Below are 17,864 nucleotides of genomic sequence, written 5' to 3'. Positions count from 1 at the left end.
TGTGCCATGTCTCAGCACTGTGGGCGTGATGCTGTGATCACAGCAGTGATGCTCAATGCCTCCTTTCCCTTTCCTACATTTATTCCCCTGGTAAATCATTTGGAAGCTGTCTTTCCAGTCTGCCCATCGCTTGGATGAGGCTCCTGTGCTCTCCCCCCAAGCTTTTCCCCCCTCCCTGCTGTTTCCCTGTGCAGAAGGGATCAGAGGTGGCTCCTCTCCTGGCTCCCCCCAGGGATGCTGCAGCCTCTGGTGGGGCTGAGGTGGGGTTTGGTCTCCTTGCCTTTGCAGTCCCAGGTGAACTTCTCCTCCTCCTCCTGGTCCCTCCTGTGGGTCTGGCTCAGCAGATTGCTGTGCTAGGAAGGGAAACCGTCCTCATTAATGCCATCTCTCCGAGGAGGTCAATTAATGGATAAGAGGCTGAGCTGAAATGACTCTAAAGGCAGATGAGGCAGTCGGTGGGCAGCCCCTTGGAGGGGCCAGGCTCCAGTTTCCCTGTTTCGGGCACCGCTCGCCCCGGTGGCTGCAGCTCAGCCCCACACAGCTCCCTGCCTGCCTCTGAATTTTCATGGGGAAGCAGTAAGTGGCTATGGAAACCGATTTTATCACTCGGATTAAAGCTGCCTATAGCAATCTGTTTCTGTTTAATAAATAAAACAGAAGAGCTGTGTGTGCGAGGGATGCAGGGACTGAGGTTGCAGGGGCTGCCTCTTCTGGCTCTCTGGGGTGGGGGGAAAGATGCAGCATCTCTGTCCTGGCAGTGAGAGGTCAGGAAACCCTTATCAGAGGCAGCTCTGCCGTGCGAGGGCAGGAGCTTGGGGATCACAAACCCTGCCTTGTACTTCCAGGGCTTTGCTCCCACTTAAAAATTGGCTTTGGTGTCTTCTGGTGGTCCTGCTTCCTCACCGAAGGATGGTGGTGTGTCAGCAGACGTCCTTTCTGTCCTCCCCGCAGGCACTCGGTGCATGGCTGGAGTATTTGGGGTTTGTTTAACATATATCCAAGTTTCTACACCTTCCCCACAGGGTGTGAGGGGGTTTGAAGGAGAAAACCCTGGCAGCTCCTGCTCGGACCAGAGCCGTGATGGGCAGCTGCTCCCCAGACCTCTGGCTTTGTTGATCTTGCTGATATTTATTGTGGCAGCTGCTCCCTGCAGAAGAAAGTTAAGATAAAATTTCTGGCTGCAGTTTGCTGGAGCCGATAAGAGCCGGGGACACAACCCCCTCCCTGCGGGGTGTGTAAACAGGGGCTGAAAAATATTTTAGGTGGGGGCTGAGCTCGCCAAAGGTACGGCTGTTCCTGGGAACACCTTTACCTTATCGGCCCCTGTGCCGTGATTGCTGATAGTGCCGGAAAGGAGCGCTGCCTCTGGGTTATTTCATTCCTTCCTAGAGGCAGCAGCAAATGGGAATGTCCATAACTGTCTTGCGTTGACGTTGTGCCCCCACCACTGGTCTCCTCCTTGAGCCACGGGACAGGGAAAGCTGCTCCCTGAGGTCAGGCAGGATCTGGGATGCTCCAGCTGGCACTGCAGCTGCATCTGTTTCCAGCCTCCACAGAAAAGAATCCACGGGTTCCTGCTCACCCATGTGAGAAGAAATGGCTGGTTGGAGATGGGGGAGGCGAGGGCTGAGCCCCCCACCCTCCCAGGGAAATTAAACTGTCGGGTTCTTCCCAAGGCCAGGCAGCAGGAACAGGGGGGATAAAAATGCCTCAGGCAGAAAATGAGCTTTATAGTGTTTGGCCAGCTTCGGATGAGGTGACAGATGCTTAATCAGCTTATTCTCCATAAGTGTCTGTCTGTTGTCTTCCCTCCCCTTCCCGGGATGGGACGTTGCCAGTGTGGGGGGTGCAGAGCCCTCGCATCCCGGGGGGACACCCCCACATCCCTTCTTGGGGTGTGTGGGGACATTTTAGGCATTACACTTAATTTCCTGGTGGTACCCTTGGTTGGGGGCTGTCCCTGAGGTGGGACCAGCTCCGGGGCTGCTCAGCTGTGGCCGGGCTTGGTCCAGAGGTGGGATTTTCAGGGAGAGAATGGAGATTTTTGTTGTCTCTTCCAGGGCTGGGCTGGGTGTCTGGTTTTAGAGATGCTATCAGCGCTGGGGATTGAATAGCTCTGGCAGGGGAGGGTCAGGAGCTGCGGTGCCAAACGTACAAAGAGCCCTTCTTCTTTGTGATCCGATTATTCCTTTCCTCCTCCCCCCCCACTGCTATGTTTAAATAAGGACCTTAAAGCGAGGGAGGAAAAGCTGTCAGACAGCACTTCTGGTGTTCACCAACACCCTAATGTATGCCTTCATGGGCAGGTGGAAAGTGACACCCAGGGCTTGGAGACCGAGGTGTAAATTCCTCACACGTAGCTTCAGCCGTGGCTGGCGCCAGCTCGGTGGGGGCAATGGTGGCTTTGTTCTGGCTCTGGCTCTCTGGTGGTTATTTTGAATTCTGCTCCTCGACCATTTCTGCTTGTCCATTGTTGTCCATGGATCAAGCTGATGCTGCTCTCTGAGGTCATCCCAGGAGCGGGACATCATCTCCCAGAGCTCAGGTCAACTCCATGGTTGGTCTGAGGACCGTTGCCTGTTGGTTCAAACAGCCACTTATGGTTATTATGGTGGTTATGTTTGCTATATCTGATACCTTTCTGGTTTGGGACGTTCCCTTATCCCTTATGGTGAAGCACCTGCACAAAGTGTCTCTTGCTGAGGCACTGCAGAGCCACTTTGTCATTGAACCTCTGCCTCATGGCCTTCAAAACCCAAGTTTGGTCTTCCTCGGTGTAGCGGTGGGATGAAGGGAGGATCTGGGGCATCTCCCCTCTCTGTTGTGTGCAGGTTCTGCTCTCCTCTGGTGTCAGGGCAGCCCCATTGTCCCTCACCAGAGCTGGATGGTCCTCTGGAGTGGTTCTCCTTGGTGAGAGGTGAAGGTGCCTCCGAGGCTCTTGCGAAGGGCTGGAGGAGACATGGTGTGATGTGGCAGCACAGGTTGTTGCATTCAGCTGATTCCTGTCTGTGTTCAACAGCTCTTATCATGTTTGGTTTAGTGCTGGGCTGCTTCTGCCCTGACCCCATCCCCTACTTCTGACTTACCCAAAATGAGAAGAACATTTGCCCTTCCAGGCCAGTAGGACCAATGCTTTTGTGTATTATTTGCAAGACACAGATATACTTAAGACTTCTTCTTAAACCAGCATCTGCTTGCAGTCGTGGGGAAGCCTGGGTTGAGTGGTGAGAGGTGTGGGAGGACTTATTTTTATTCCATTATTGCATTTATGAGCATGGAGTTCAGCGTGGCTGCCCTGGGGAGTGTGGAGCTGCTCTGTCCAGTTCCCCACCAGCTCTAACCCTTGGCAATGTTCTTCTCTTTCCTCTAGACGATCATGGAGCAGTTCAATCCCAGCCTCAGGAATTTCATTTCTATGGGGAAGACCTATGAAAAAGCCTTAGCAAGTAAGTGAAAGTGATGTGTTTATTATTGAGATGCTGGGGGCTGCCAGGCTGGTGAGGGTCCCACGGGACAGGATGACCTCGGAAGGGAGGGAAGCTGGAAAATCAGCTTGGGGTGCTCCTTTTCCCTGGGAGAGTGAGGGGAGGAAACTGGGGAGATGGTTCTTGGACCTCATTGCAAAGCTTTGCAAAAATGCACAGTGTGAAAGTGTTGGGTGGCAACTGGGTAACATCTCCTCAGTCAATTGATCTTTAAATGTTAGTTTAAAATATTCAGAATTAAGATTTTAAGTTATATATAAAGGTGTGTTACCGAAATGTTAAAATTGCCTAGAAGAATGGATTGGGAGAGAAGGAAGAAACCTAAAAATATTGGTGGCAACTCTATGGTTGGGAATAGAGTGTCTTATTGAGAGCCATCAGGGAGGTGTAGATTTAAATGCTCAAAAGTAAAATATGAATTGACAAAAACCAAAAATGGACTATTTTGACTTAAAATGACTTCACAAAGTGCCTGGGCCCTCCTCGGCTGGGTTTTGAGGAGGCTGAAGGCAGGCTCTCCTCCACCCCGGAGAGGGAGGGCTCTGCTCGCTGCGCAGCCGTGCTGCACGTCTCTCTTGGCTTTCGTGTTTTTTTTTAATTGGCTCCATGAAAGTGTAAGGGAAGAGGCTGTCATCATCTTAAACCAGTGGAGGAAAAAAAAAAAGTATTTTGGTGTCTCCTGTTCTTAAACGGCGGTGTTTGAAATTCACCCTTTGGGAAGGATCTGTGCCTTCTTGCTTTGTGCCCGGGGCAAATTTTATTTCCCACAAGTCAAATGAGGTTCCTGGATGTTTCAGGGAAGGGTTTTTGAGCCACAGACCTGCGCTCCCCTGCTCCCTCCTGTCGGGCCAGTTCTCGGCACTGTTTTTAACCAGGTTTTAATGGATCAACTGGCTGTAACGTGGGACGTGCCCGTCCATCCCGGTCCACTGCCCAGGGGCTGTGGACTCTGCTCCCCCAGGGATGGGGCACTTCATCCACCCTCATCAGCATTTCCCAGCTATTGCTAATGATGCTAACGAAGCAGGGTTCCTGATTGGGGTGGGCTCTTGCAGGAGGGGAGGAAGGAGAAGGCAGGGTCTGACGGGGGAGAAGAGGTTGCCCTTGGGACTGTCCTTTTTTTTATTTGTTCTTCTCAAATGTTACACTGATAATGCAGCTTTTAATTACCCGGGTGGTGGAGTCTGTGATGTGCTGCTTTATCACGGGCACAGTAACGGCAGCGTTTTGTGGATAAACCAGCACGATGGCTTGATTTCTATTTTTCTCACATCCCTGCTGTGAATGCGCTTTGAAGCTCAAGATCTTCCTGTAATTTTTGAAAATTGTCTTTGGTCATCCCTTACTGTGGATCTCGGAGCTTGCGAGGGCATCTGAAGGAAGTCTCTTAATGAGTAAATCATGCTGGAAGAGGCTTCAGCACATAATTTGACGGTGTTGAGCTGAAGCCGTACAACATGTTCTCGTGATTAGAGGAAACCCCCTGCTTATCTGATTAAAGTGGAGTGTGTAGCTGGAATGTCAACAAACAAGACTGAACTATAATGAAAGTCTGTGATATTCAATTATTCCACAGTGATTTTTTTTTTGTCTGAGCAGCATTAAGCAGGCTGATGGTTACACTGGAATGAAAACCACCTAGGTCCTACACGTACCTTTTTTTCCCTCCTAAATAGCCCTGTAATCTTGCTGCTTGAGCTTTTTTTTTCTTCACTCATTTTTTTTTTTCCTTCTGTTTGTTGTCTATTCCCTCCCCGTGGGGTTAAGCCCTTTGAAGTATTGTCTATTTTAGTGTCTAGCATCTATCCAGTGCCATAGAAGTTTTTATAGCCTTTAAACAGAATATAACCTGCATTTTTTTTATGCTCATAGGTATGACATACGCAGCAAAAGGATACTTTGATGCTCTGGTTAAGATGGGAGAGTTGGCCAGCGAAAGCCAAGGATCGAAAGAATTGGGTAAGTCACCAATTTACTGCTAAATGGAGTCACAGTCCAGAGCGGGCTCCAGGCAGAGGAATGAAACCGGATTTTTTTTGCTGTTGATGGGGATAAGCTTAATATGGAGCTGATCCTGCTTCATGCCAATGGTAAAAGTGTTTACTGTTAATGTAGCTTAAAAAAAAAAAGCCTGCTATTCTTAGTGTCCGGATTTTGGGGCACTGTCAGCTGGTGGTGTTTGCGAAGAGGAAGCGTTTGTGGAGAGCGGTGGTTTCGTCTCGCTTTGCAAAGGAGGAGCTCTGGTGGAGGAGCTGGCTTGCAAAGGAGATGCTGCTGGGCTGATGCTGGTGGCAGCAGGAGCTGGTGGCCAGTGGCCACAGGACTGGCTCCCTGGCAATGCCAGGAATCAAAAGCAGCAGGTTCTGCTCTGGGAGCTGGGACAGCGCTGCCCACCCTCATCCTCTGGTGAAGGGGATGAGGCAGGGATGAGGGGATGATGCTGGGGACCAGCAGGTCAGTGGTGCTGGAGCATGTTTCCTCCCGATGGCAGTTGCCCAGAGCAGGCTGTGGTTGCCCCCTGAGCCCTGTGCCGTGTCTCAGCACCGTGGGTGTGATGACAGCTGTGATGCTCAATGCCTCCTTTCCCTTTCCTACATTTATTCCCCTGGTAAATCATTTGGAAGCTGCAGCTGTGATGCTCAATGCCTCCTTTCCCTTTCCTACATTTGTTCCTCTGGTAAATCATTTGGAAGCTCTTTCCAGTCTGCCCATCGCTTGGATGAGGCTCCTGTGCTCTCCCCCCAAGCTTTTCCCCCCTCCCTGCTGTTTCCCTGTGCAGAAGGGATCAGAGGTGGCTCCTCTTCCGGCTCCCCCCAGGGATGCTGCAGCCTCTGGTGGGGCTGAGGTGGGGTTTGGTCTCCTTGCCTTTGCAGTCCCAGGTGAACTTCTCCTCCTCCTCCTGGTCCCTCCTGTGGGTCTGGCTCAGCAGATTGCTGTGCTAGGAAGGGAAACCGTCCTCATTAATGCCATCTCTCCGAGGAGGTCAATTAAGGGAGAAGTGGCTGAGCTGAAATGACTCTAAAGGCTGATGAAGCAGTTGGTGGGCAGCCCCTCGGAGGGGCCAGGCTCCAGTTTCCCTGTTTTGGGCACCGCTCGCCCCGGTGGCTGCAGCTCAGCCCTGCACAGCTCCCTGCCTGCCTCTGAATTTTCATGGGGAAGCAGTAAGTGGCTATGGAAACCGATTTTATCACTCGGATTAAAGCTGCCTATAGCAATCTGTTTCTGTTTAATAAATAAAACAGAAGAGCTGTGTGTGCGAGGGATGCAGGGACTGAGGTTGCAGGGGCTGCCTCTTCTGGCTCTCTGGGGTGGGGGGAAAGATGCAGCATCTCTGTCCTGGCAGTGAGAGGTCAGGAAACCCTTATCAGAGGCAGCTCTGCCGTGCGAGGGCAGGAGCTTGGGGATCACAAACCCTGCCTTGTACTTCCAAGGCTTTGCTCCCACTTAAAAACTGGCTTTGGTGTCTTCTGGTGGTCCTGCTTCCTCGCAGAAGGATGGTGGTGTGTCAGCAGACGTCCTTTCTGCCCTCCCCGTGGGCACTCAGTGCGTGGCTGGAGTATTTGGGGTTTGTTTAACATATATCCAAGTTTCTACACCTTCACCACAGTGTGTGAGGGGGTTTGAAGGAGAAAACCCTGGCAGCTCCTGCTCGGACCAGAGCCGTGATGGGCAGCTGCTCCCCAGACCTCTGGCTTTGTTGATCTTGCTGATATTTATTGTGGCAGCTGCTCCCTGCAGAAGAAAGTTAAGATAAAATTTCTGGCTGCAGTTTGCTGGAGCCGATAAGAGCCGGGGACACAACCCCCTCCCTGCGGGGTGTGTAAACAGGGGCTGAAAAATATTTTAGGTGGGGGCTGAGCTCGCCAAAGGTACGGCTGTTCCTGGGAACACCTTTACCTTATCGGCCCCTGTGCCGTGATTGCTGATAGTGCCGGAAAGGAGCGCTGCCTCTGGGTTATTTCATTCCTTCCTAGAGGCAGCAGCAAATGGGAATGTCCATAACTGTCTTGCGTTGACGTTGTGCCCCCACCACTGGTCTCCTCCTTGAGCCACGGGACAGGGAAAGCTGCTCCCTGAGGTCAGGCAGGATCTGGGATGCTCCAGCTGGCACTGCAGCTGCATCTGTTTCCAGCCTCCACAGAAAAGAATCTGAGGTCTTTTTTTTTTTTTCCCCCTCCTTAACCCTTTCTTTTCTGACCATGGATACTTTTCTGATGCCATTTCTGGGGCAGGAGGGGTCAAAAGAACATCGAAATACACAGAAGTCCCCCTATTTAAGAGGTGATGAAGGTGGCCACATCTGTCCCCAGCTGTACTGCAGTGATGTTTCCTGTGCTGGGGTGGCTGTGGGGACTTAGGACCCCCTGGGTGACAGGGACCAGGAGCTCCAGGAGCTGGGTGGACACTCAGAGCTGCCCTGTGCTGGGAGAGCTGCTGTGACTCTTGCCATCGGTGCTGAAACCCAGACATGTTCTCATGTCATCACCTCTCCTGTGTTACCTGTAGCTCCAAGGAGTTGCTCTTTGATTATGGTGGGCACTGGAAAACTGCCCCTTGGTGGCCAGTCCCTGGCTGGGTGGCCTGGAGTTTTTTAAAACCATGTTCCTGTGATGGTGGTGATGTTGCTCCTTTCTCTTGCTGGAAGGAGTCAGCAGCCCAACAATGCTACCCCTGAGCCTGGGTCTCTGCTCACCAGCTGCTTAGCACTTCTTTTTTTTTTTTTTTTTTTTTTTTTGTAAATTCTCCATCAGATTTTAGCAGCTGTGTGTAGACAGGATAATCCTGGGGGGTGAGGGAAAACCTGGCAATAATGAGGTGCTTGAGCTGTAATCGGCTCTGCGGCTGGAGTGTTCAGGTGCAAGCGTCTGGGCAGGGGTGTCCGTCTGTCTGAACCCCACTCCCGTGGTGTTCCCAGGAGCTGGATCGCTGTGGGGGGCCTCAGGAAAGCTGCTCCCCTCCCTGCCCTGTGCTGCTGCCCCATCTCTGGTCCTTGGAAGACTCGACCCATCCCCATGGTTCCTCTAAGAGGGGCTCCTGATGCTGTTCCTCACATCTCCAGTGGTTGCTGCGGGGGCTTTGGGGAAGCTGCAAAGCTGGTGTGAAGAGCATGAACGCTGTGTGTCTGCTCAGTGAAGGTTTGCTCTGGGCTGGATCTGAGAACACTTTGTAGACCCTTCCGAGGAGCTCCAGTCTCACGTGTGCAAGTGCTTGGGTGACTTTGGCCCTTGGTTGGCTCCTGCTTAGGTGCCTTGGATGCTAACTCAACATGTTTCTTTTGTCCTCCTTTAAAACTAGACCATGGCAAAGTCATGGGAAAGGGTTTTTCATTCCCAAAAGATGTACTTTCCTGGTGAGTGGAGCCAAGGACAGTTTCCAGCAGGCTGGGAGAGTGTGGGACACTGGGGCTGAGCAGCACCTGCAGGAAACTCCTCCAGGGCTAGAGGTGGGTTTCGTTCTGGGGTTGGTTTTTCTGGAAGGTCCTCTTGGATTACTGAATGCTGCTCTGACTGAAGCCTGGTGCTATGAAAGGGCAAGGCATGCAGTGATTAGTCTTCCATTGTTGAGCTGAAATGAGCCTCTGGTAGATAATGGCTTTCTTCTGGTACACAATTTGCATGATAAAATCGGGGCTGGTGGCACCTTCATGGCCCAGCCCTCTGCTGGGGAGCCCTTTTGGTGTCAGTGGAGGATGCTGGGCTTCAAGACAGCTCTCAAACAGCTTTTAGAAACGCTGGTGAGCATCGTGGAGGGATGTGGGTAGAGCCATCTCCTCTGGGCACGGAGCCTGGTCCTGTCTGTGATGCTGCTGTAGAACTGAGGTGCCACCAGCCTGTGCCCTGGTGGGACCATCAATGGGTCAGCTCCTGGTGAGGAGCAGCCCAGGCTGGTGGGATGTCCGTGGCTGCCTGGGCAAGTTCAGACTCTTGTCTTCACTGCAGCTCCTGGGTCTGGCCCTGCTCTTGGCGTGGTTTGGAGGCTTTATGCTGCTCTGAATCCTTGGGGCAGAGGGATTAATCTGTTAATTGGATTTGCGGTTGTTTTGGGTAGATGCTTCCTGCAGCAGCAGAGATGCAGATATAGATCCTGCAGATGTCAAAGGTCATCATGGCATTTGGTGTGTGATCAGGGACCACCGGAGCTGATGGTGGCTGTGGTACCTGATGCCCACTGGGGACCTGCCAGAGCAATGCCCAGAAACACCAAATCTGAACTCTAGGAAATATTTGCCTGTGGTGGGTGACTTGGTGTCCCTGCAGTGAGGTCCCTCTGCCCATGGAGACCACCTCCTGGGTGGCAGAGCAGCGGTAATCTTGTTGCTTAATCCTTTTAAAAATGGACTTAACAATGTGCATCATGGCTTGTGGGTAACAACTTTGTGCTGGTGGAAGGACGGATGCTCCAGAGCTGCATTTCCACCCATGATTCTGTTGAAAGGCCTAATTTGATAGAGAAATTGTTCCAGAAAATCAGGACTCTGCCTCCAAGCTGTGTGTAGTTCCCTTAGGGGGAGGAACCTGTAGGAATGGGCTTGCTAAAGGTGCAGAAACACGAGAGAGAACCTCTTAAAAACTGCTGCTGCCTTCGAATCTTCTGATTGGGAGCAGACTGCCATAGCAGTAGGCTTGTTCTCACCAACCTGTATTTGGGTAAGTAATGGTGGGGGGTTGTTAAACGAGCATCTGTGAGGAGCATGTTGCCTGGCTGGAATTTCTAACACGTAGCCAGCTGTCTGGAAGGTTTGGGTTTCACCTTCAGTAGTGACATCTTCCAGGGATGCCTACCTGCTGCGTGCCCGGCACCGAGCCTGGGACAAGCTCCCACAGAGATGCTCCATCCAGCCTTTTGAGAAGGACAGAGGGGCCACATGTGTGGTTTTTGCCGTCCATGGGTGATGCTGAGAGCTGGGCAGATGGTAGGAAGGGGCACAGCCTGGTTGTGTGGCCAACCCTGGGTCCTGGAGTGGGGTTTGCTGTCCCTCCTGGCGCTGCTGGGGTGCAGGATGGATCCGTTCCTGGGAGTCTGAGCTGGGCAGCTCCAGGTTGGTGCAGCCGTGTTCTTCTGTGCCACCACTGCAGCTGCTGCCAGAGCAGTTGGGTGCTAGGGACTCGCTGGTCTGTATGTCAGGATACATCATGATGGAGATGCATGGGCTGTCCATGTCACGGGGTGTGCAGGGCATCACGGGTCACCCAGGTCTCTGTGTCTACAACAAAGGTGTCAGTGACAACTGCGAGGGAGCTGGTTACTGAAGGTGTGTCCTTGAACCTGCCTAGGGAAGCTCTTGCTTTTTTTTTTCTTTACCTTGTCTCTGAATAAATAATTAAAAAAAAAAAGGCTTGAGCTTTGCCAGGGTGGGTTGAAGCAGAGGCTGCAAACAGAGCTGAGCATTATAATGCTGATGAGTCGCTCATATCACACCAACAAAGCGGGTACCATCCTTGGGGCGGTGAGAAGTGAAACCTTTGTGTGTTTTCTTTTTTCTTCTGAAGAGGAAATAGATGACTCAGTGCGGAGAAACCCATTTGTTTCCCCACATTTTCTTTATTCCCGTGGCACACGAAGGCGCACACGAAGGCACACACGCATCTTCCCCCGGGCTTCTCACTGTGGAACATCTCACAGCTCATCTCAGGGCTGATGGAGCCAGAGCGTTGGCCTGCGATGATGGGGGCATCATCAAATGGGCAACTTTCAGATGAGAGAAGAGAGAGGCTGGGGGGGGAAACCTTGCAGAAGCTTTCTGTAGCCTGCTTAGTGACAACTGCGAGGGAGCTGGTTACTGAAGGTGTGTCCTTGAACCTGCCTAGGGAAGCTCTTGCTTTTTTTTTTCTTTACCTTGTCTCTGAATAAATAATTAAAAAAAAAAAGGCTTGAGCTTTGCCAGGGTGGGTTGAAGCAGAGGCTGCAAACAGAGCTGAGCATTATAATGCTGATGAGTCGCTCATATCACACCAACAAAGCGGGTACCATCCTTGGGGCGGTGAGAAGTGAAACCTTTGTGTGTTTTCTTTTTTCTTCTGAAGAGGAAATAGATGACTCAGTGCGGAGAAACCCATTTGTTTCCCCACACTCGTACCCTTCCCGTGGCACACGAAGGCGCACACGAAGGCACACACGCATCTTCCCCCGGGCTTCTCACTGTGGAACATCTCACAGCTCATCTCAGGGCTGATGGAGCCAGAGCGTTGGCCTGCGATGATGGGGGCATCATCGATGGGCAACTTTCAGATGAGAGAAGAGAGGGGCTGGGGGAGGGGGAAGCTTGTAGAAGCTTTCTGTAACCTGCTTCTGCCTTCAATCTGGCTTGGTGAGATCTTTGGCACGTGGCACGATGGGCCAGCAGTTTTTGTCGGTCTTTAGAGGACATGGGGAAACCCACCATGATGTCAAACAGTGGAGGAGCTGCTGTGGGCTCCTTGTTTTCATCCTTTCTGGCTCTTTATTTGGCACCTGGGTCTCCAGAGTAAGTGATCTTGATGGCTGATGCCTGGGGCAGCGGGAGCCGGTGGCCGGTGGCCACCGGCTCCCGCTGCCCTTGTAGGACAAGCTGAGCTGCTTCAGCCCTGCACAAGCATCAACATGTTCCAGCTCGGAGCAGTTTGGCTCCTTTACCAGTGCATTGTTTGTGGGGTTGCTTTTGTTTTTTATTAAAAGTGACTCGTATGTAGCCGGAAAGAGGGGGGGAAAAAAAAATATTAAAAAAAAAATAAAAATCCTTAGGGTCTGAAAACTCAAAAGCAGACCCCTCACACACACATGAGGTGGGTTCTTCTTGCTCCTTGCCTTCTTCTGGAGGGGCAGCTGGCTTTGTGGTGCCCGGTAAGGATGGGAGGGATGTTAGCAAATGGAGGGATGTGGAACAACCTGTTTGCCCGTTCCCGGCTGGGTGCGGTAGGGAAGGGCCCACAATAGCTCCTATAGTTCTCCCGGAGCGATACTGTGAGTCAGACCCACGTAAACAGCAGCTCCTCCTTGCCTGTTTGTGCTTTTGCAGAGAGGTGTGCGAGGCAGGTGAAGCCCCCCCCCCCCCCCCATCTTTATATTTGCCTCCGGGCTTCGGTGAGATGCTTAAATCTTGGGTTTGTTGACCCTGTGGGACGTGTGTTTTTTGGCAGCAGGGCTAGTACGGAGCTCACCCTTCTCTGGACAATTTGCAGGGTGACCCAGGCTCTCGCCCTGTTCCCTGCCCTGCGGTAATTGTTGTGTTTAATGTACAAATACCACGGGTAGGTGATGCAAAACACCCGTGGTGTGAGTGGCCAGGCGTCCTCCAACACCTGGCTGTCCCCACCATCAGCACACGGATCCTCCGCCGAGCCAGGACCTGAGATATTCAGGGGAGGTTCAGACTGGATATCAGGAAAAATTTTTACAGGGAAGGAGTGCCAGGACCTGAGATATTCAGGGGAGGTTCAAACTGGATATTGGGAAAATATTTTACATGGAAAGATACTAAGCCTGGGAATGGGCTGCCCAGGGAAGTGGTTGAGGCACCATCCCTGGAGGTATTTAAAAGATGGGCAGGCATAGCACTTAGAGACGTGGCTTAGTGGTGGGTTTTGTCAGAGTTGGGTTGATGGTTGGACTTGATGATCTGAGAGATCCCTTCCAACCTGGGCAATTCTATGATTCTGTATTTCAGCTCCCTGACTGCCACGGTGTCTCTTAAGTCACGGTTGATCTTCTCCCCAGGCTGGGTCAGGCTGAGTGTTCATTCCAACCCAGGCAATTCTATGATTCTATATTTCAGTTTCCCGACTGCCGTGGTGTCTCTTAAGTCACGGTTAATCTTCTTCCCAGGCTGGGTCAGGCTGAGTGTTTGCAGGGTGAGGGGTCTGTTAATGCCCTAACGAGGTCTGCAGCCTTTCGGTGGGGGTGAAGCAGCCCCTCCGTGGGGAGGCATCGGGGTGGCAGGGACACCGCCTGCGAATTCACACCGTGCTGTGGCTGCTATTTAGGGGGGATTTATCTCAAATCCTGCTGCTGCCCAGTGTGGGCTGGTGGCAGGGGCCATGGGAAGCCTGGAGCTGATTCCTTCGGAGCCAGCTGGGCTGTCTCAGCCTGGGGGGAGGCTCTGGAGGAAGCTCTGGTGCCTCCAGGCAGGCGTCCAGCCACCTTCCCGCACCGATGCTGTGCTCAGCTGGAGCTGCTCCTGGCACCGGGCTGGCCAAGTGACCATGGCAGGGGAGTATGAGGGGGCCAGCAGTATCCCCTTGGCCCAGCTGGGACACGGAGCAGCTTTAGGGACACTGTGTGGGGTGGGAAAGGCTCTGCACCACCACCTGCTTTGATGTGGGGCTGGAACGCCCCATGTTCTCACTGTGGTGAGAGCCAAGGAGGGGGGTGGTGGAGGAGAAAGTCTGAAGGAAAAGATGTCTATCTGCTGAGAAGGTGCCTCACGCAGGCACGTCTGCTGGGGACAGGTTAATTCCCTGGGAGAGGAATGCTGTGGGAGCAGAGCAGGGTTGTCCTGGGGCTAGGGCCACCCAGTGCTGGATTTGGGGACACATGTGTGATTTCTGAGTGCCCCTCTCCCCACTCTACGGGTGGGTCAGGAGCCCAGTGGCCACCAAGCCCAGCGCTCTCAGCCGGGATTTCCATTCGGGCCAAACGGGAAGCCAAAGGGAGAGGGGGTGGCGTGAGCTTCGGAAAGAATAAACCAGCCACCCTTGTGTTGATCCCCTCCTGAAAAAGCCATCTCGGCCAAGCCGTGGCGTGACGTCATTCCCTCCTTGCAGTGGGAATTCGTGCACTTCCCATGATTGAGCTGCTCGACCGGGGAGCAATTTCCTGGCGCTCTCCTGGTGGTGACCCCCTGCCCGCACCTCCCCGTCCAGGCGTGAAGCCCTTGGCCACGGACGTGCGTAATCGTGAGCGCCGGGGGCTGCCCCGCTCCCCCCAGCACCTTGTGAAGAGCCAGTAAAAGTTGGTTTGGCTGCGGAAATCTCAGCGCAGAGTTTCCTCCTGGCAAAGAAGTGGAGCCTCCTCTGTCACCTCCTGGCTTTTGTGCATCGCTGCTCAAGGAGCTGAGCAGGGACGTGATTGTTCAGCCTGGAGAAGAGAAGGGTCCGGGGAGACCTTATAGCAGCCTTTCAATATCTGAAGGGTGCCTGTAGAAGAGCTGGGGAGGGACTCTTTGCCAGGAGGTGTAATGATAGGACAAGGGGAAACGGTTTTAAATTGGAAGGAAAAAGATTCAGATTAGATCTCAGGAAGAAATTTTTTACTATGAGGGTGGTGAGACACTGGAACAGGTTGCCCAGGCGGCCCCATCCCTGGAAGTGTTCAAGGCCAGGCTGGATGTGGCCTTGAGCAACCTGCTCTGGTGGGCAGCGTCCCTGCCCAGGGCAGGGGGGGTGGAACTAGATGATCTTTGAGGGCCCTTCCAACCCAAACCATTCTATGATTCTATATGGTGGGGACGGTGGCCACGGTGGCAGGTGGGCAAGGCCCAGGAACCTGCTGGTGCCAAAGCCAGTTCTGTGCCCGCCAAGGACGAAAAAGGGTCAGATTTTAATGTTTACAGGAGGTTTTTTTGAGACACGGCGTATGGTGCAAAGTACAAATTGCTTCAGCCACAAGAGCAAAGAGGCGTTGGGCCGGGTTGTTCCCTGTTGGCCGGTGGTGTTGACACTGGGTTGGCGTTCAGCCCACGTGCTGGGGACGGGCTGGCAGGGACTGGCCCAGGGGCCAACTGGTTTTGTGCTGAACGAGGGTCCCAGTGGTTCCCTTGCACCAGCAGGACACTGGTTTGGCTCATCCCAGTCTGTGCTGCTGAGGTTTGACTCCGTGCACAGGGGATGCAGAGCTCGGGATGGACCTGTCCCAGGAGGTCCCATGTTTTCTTTCACTCTCTAAATACACCAAACCCGCAGTGTTTGCTGGGGCTGGGCTCCCTCTGGAGCAGGACAGGAGAGAGCAGCTCCTCTGGGAAGCAAACTGGGCTCTGCAGGGATGCTGTGCACAATGGGGAAGAGGGACCTACCATCGGGTGGGATTAAGGCTGTGGCTGCTCGTCCCCAGATCCCCAGTGAGTTCCCAGGATCGTCCCTGCGAGGAGCTGCCACCTCCACCTCGAGCAGCCCTGGGAGTGGGTCACCATCTCCTCCTGCATGTTGTCCTATGTCTCTAGGGCTGGTGTCCCCTTCCCATCGTGTTTCCTGTCCCTGAGGCTGCTCTTCTCTCATTTAAAGCTCCACTCAATGTTGGTATGGACTGTACTTTTGGGGCTGTGAGTTATCCTGGGTGCTGTTCTGCTTTTTCTGGGATGGGATGGGGGATGCTGCATCCATTTGGAGAGCCCCTAGGGGTGCCTGGGGTGGGGGGGGCTTCCAGCCACCACCATCTGTGGGACCTGAACCCTGAGCCAGGGCTCCTGGTTTGCACTTTGCAAACATCTCAGTTTCAGCTGGAAGCTTCTGGGGAGGCTGCAACCCACCATGCTGGGAGTAAGACCTTCTTAGCTCAGCCCTTACAAATAGCTGACGGGGCTCAGCTCTCCCTGAAAGCTTGCTCTGACCCTGGAGATCAGGCTTTTAGTCCAACTGGTAGCACTGGCTCCTCTCCTAAAAGACGCTGCTGCAGCTCCTGTGTCTGGTGTGTGTGTGTGTTTGTGTGTGTGTGTGTGTGTCTGGCTCCAGCCACGCTGGGGCTTGTGCCGGGGCCGGACGCTGCCCTTCCTCCCAGGAAGAGCTCGGTGGGTGTGTGACTCCATGCATTCTGCATTTGAAAAGAAAAATTAAAGGAAGAGACAAAGCAGGGCTGGGATCCCTCATGGGAATGACCTGGGGCGTTTGCCACCCTGTGCCACGGCTCTGCCCTCGCTGCCCGTGCCCGGCTCAGCCACCCAGGGTGAACAGGTCCAGTGGTTTTGAGGCAAATATTAACCAAGGGCTTAGCTCCCTTTGCAGCCCCGTGACCTGGCCGCAGTCCCAGGGCTGTGTTGATCTGCTGCTGGGGAGAGGGACGGGGGTGCCCTGTGCTTGGCTCTTGGGCTGTTCCTGCAGCCGGGAGAGCGTCGGGCGAAGCTCCTGGCTGTAATGGGGCTGTTTAAATTCCCCTCTCGGTTATTAGTGCAGCTTCTCTCGACTCCACCTGTTCCCTTCCATAGCTGGACCGTGAATCACGTTGAGATCAGGGACCTTTTGTGGTCCCATCACCTCTGGCTCCTTTGTCACATCCCTGTGGCCAGGCTGAGGGCTGGCATGGGCAGAGCCATGCTGTAGCCGGGGTGGCCGATGGCACCCCCTGGGTGCTGGGGTCCTGCAGCTGCTTGTCCTCATTTCCCTTCATGCTACATGAGATGTACATTTCTATCCAAGTGTCTCAGATATTCACCTGCTCATCTACAGCTCCCTGAAGATGGGGGTAACCCAGGAGCACCCAGGGACCCCTCCATTCTAGCAGGGTGCTGCCTACCTACCCCAGCCCTGGGGTGTCCCACCTGAGTTCGGTGCCTCAACCCCTCTCCCCATGCCTTGTCTTTGCAGGAGACGTGCTCTTCCAGATGGCAGAAGTCCACAGGCAGATCCAGAACCAGCTGGAGGAGATGGTGAGTGCCCCAGCCAGCCGTGCCGGGCTCTCCTGGCTGCGGGCACTGCCGGTGTCGCAGCCGAGCAAATTCTTTTCCCTGTCTGGTCTGGGTGACACCAGCCCCTCTGAAGCAGATTTGCTGAGCTGCAAAAGCTCTGGTCTGCTCGGGCATCCACTCCTGCCCTGCTGAGCCCCTCTCTGGGTGTCCATCTGTCCCTCGCCACCCCCAGCCCCTGCTCTGTCCGTACAACCCCTCTCCCCAGGTGGCATTTGCCGGCCCCCACCAAGGAACCGTGTGGTTTTTTTCTCTTTCCTCCTGCAGCTCAAGTCCTTCCACAACGAGCTCCTGACGCAGCTGGAGCAGAAGGTGGAGCTGGACTCCCGGTACCTGAGTGTGAGTTGTGCTCCCGCGTGGTCCGGTCCCACCTCCAGCATCTCCCGTTCCTGCTGCCCCACTCCCTGCACGGGGACAGTCATGCCCGGGCACCGCTCCTCTCCCCAGTTCCAGAGGGGTCCCTGGCCATCACATCACACATTTGACAGCATTTTCCCCACTCTCAGGCTGTCACTGCCCCTTTTTACTCTCTGGGATGTGGGGATCCTACTTCTCCCAGAGTCCGGGGAGGGGGATTTTTCACTACAATTTGCACTAAAGCAGAGCAAGGCAAGGAGTCAAGAGGCAGGAGGGGCTTTGCTTATTGGGGGGGCAAACAGAATTGTCAAGATCAATTATGCATCTTTCATTAAGATGCTTTTGAACAGCTCAGAGTCTCAGCGTGGTGCAGTCTTGAAAAGAAAGCCACAAAAATGTGTTCACCTCGTCTGGGCTGTCGTTCCCCTCAAAAA

The 17,864-nt window shown here is 53.6% G+C and overlaps 1 protein-coding gene across 1 annotated transcript in view; it reads left to right on the top strand.

Moving 5' to 3' along the window:
• The first annotated feature begins 3,357 nt into the window (after positions 1–3,357).
• The window catches only part of BAIAP2 (BAI1-associated protein 2), a 70,232-nt gene continuing 55,725 nt past the window's right edge, over positions 3,358–17,864 (top strand). Inside the window, exons 1-4 of the mRNA XM_014949707.1 lie at positions 3,358–3,446; positions 5,358–5,444; positions 16,976–17,037; positions 17,341–17,410. Coding sequence (XP_014805193.1) covers positions 3,377–3,446; positions 5,358–5,444; positions 16,976–17,037; positions 17,341–17,410 — 289 coding nt within the window. The 5' untranslated portion in view covers positions 3,358–3,376. The remainder of the gene's footprint in view (positions 3,447–5,357; positions 5,445–16,975; positions 17,038–17,340; positions 17,411–17,864) is intronic.

This window comes from Calidris pugnax, unplaced genomic scaffold (assembly GCF_001431845.1).
Source record: "Calidris pugnax isolate Ruff unplaced genomic scaffold, ASM143184v1 scaffold9, whole genome shotgun sequence".
Taxonomy (NCBI): Eukaryota; Metazoa; Chordata; class Aves; order Charadriiformes; family Scolopacidae; genus Calidris; species Calidris pugnax.
The sequence above is the reverse complement of the archived record's forward strand: the minus strand, read 5'-3'. Positions and strand labels throughout refer to the sequence as shown.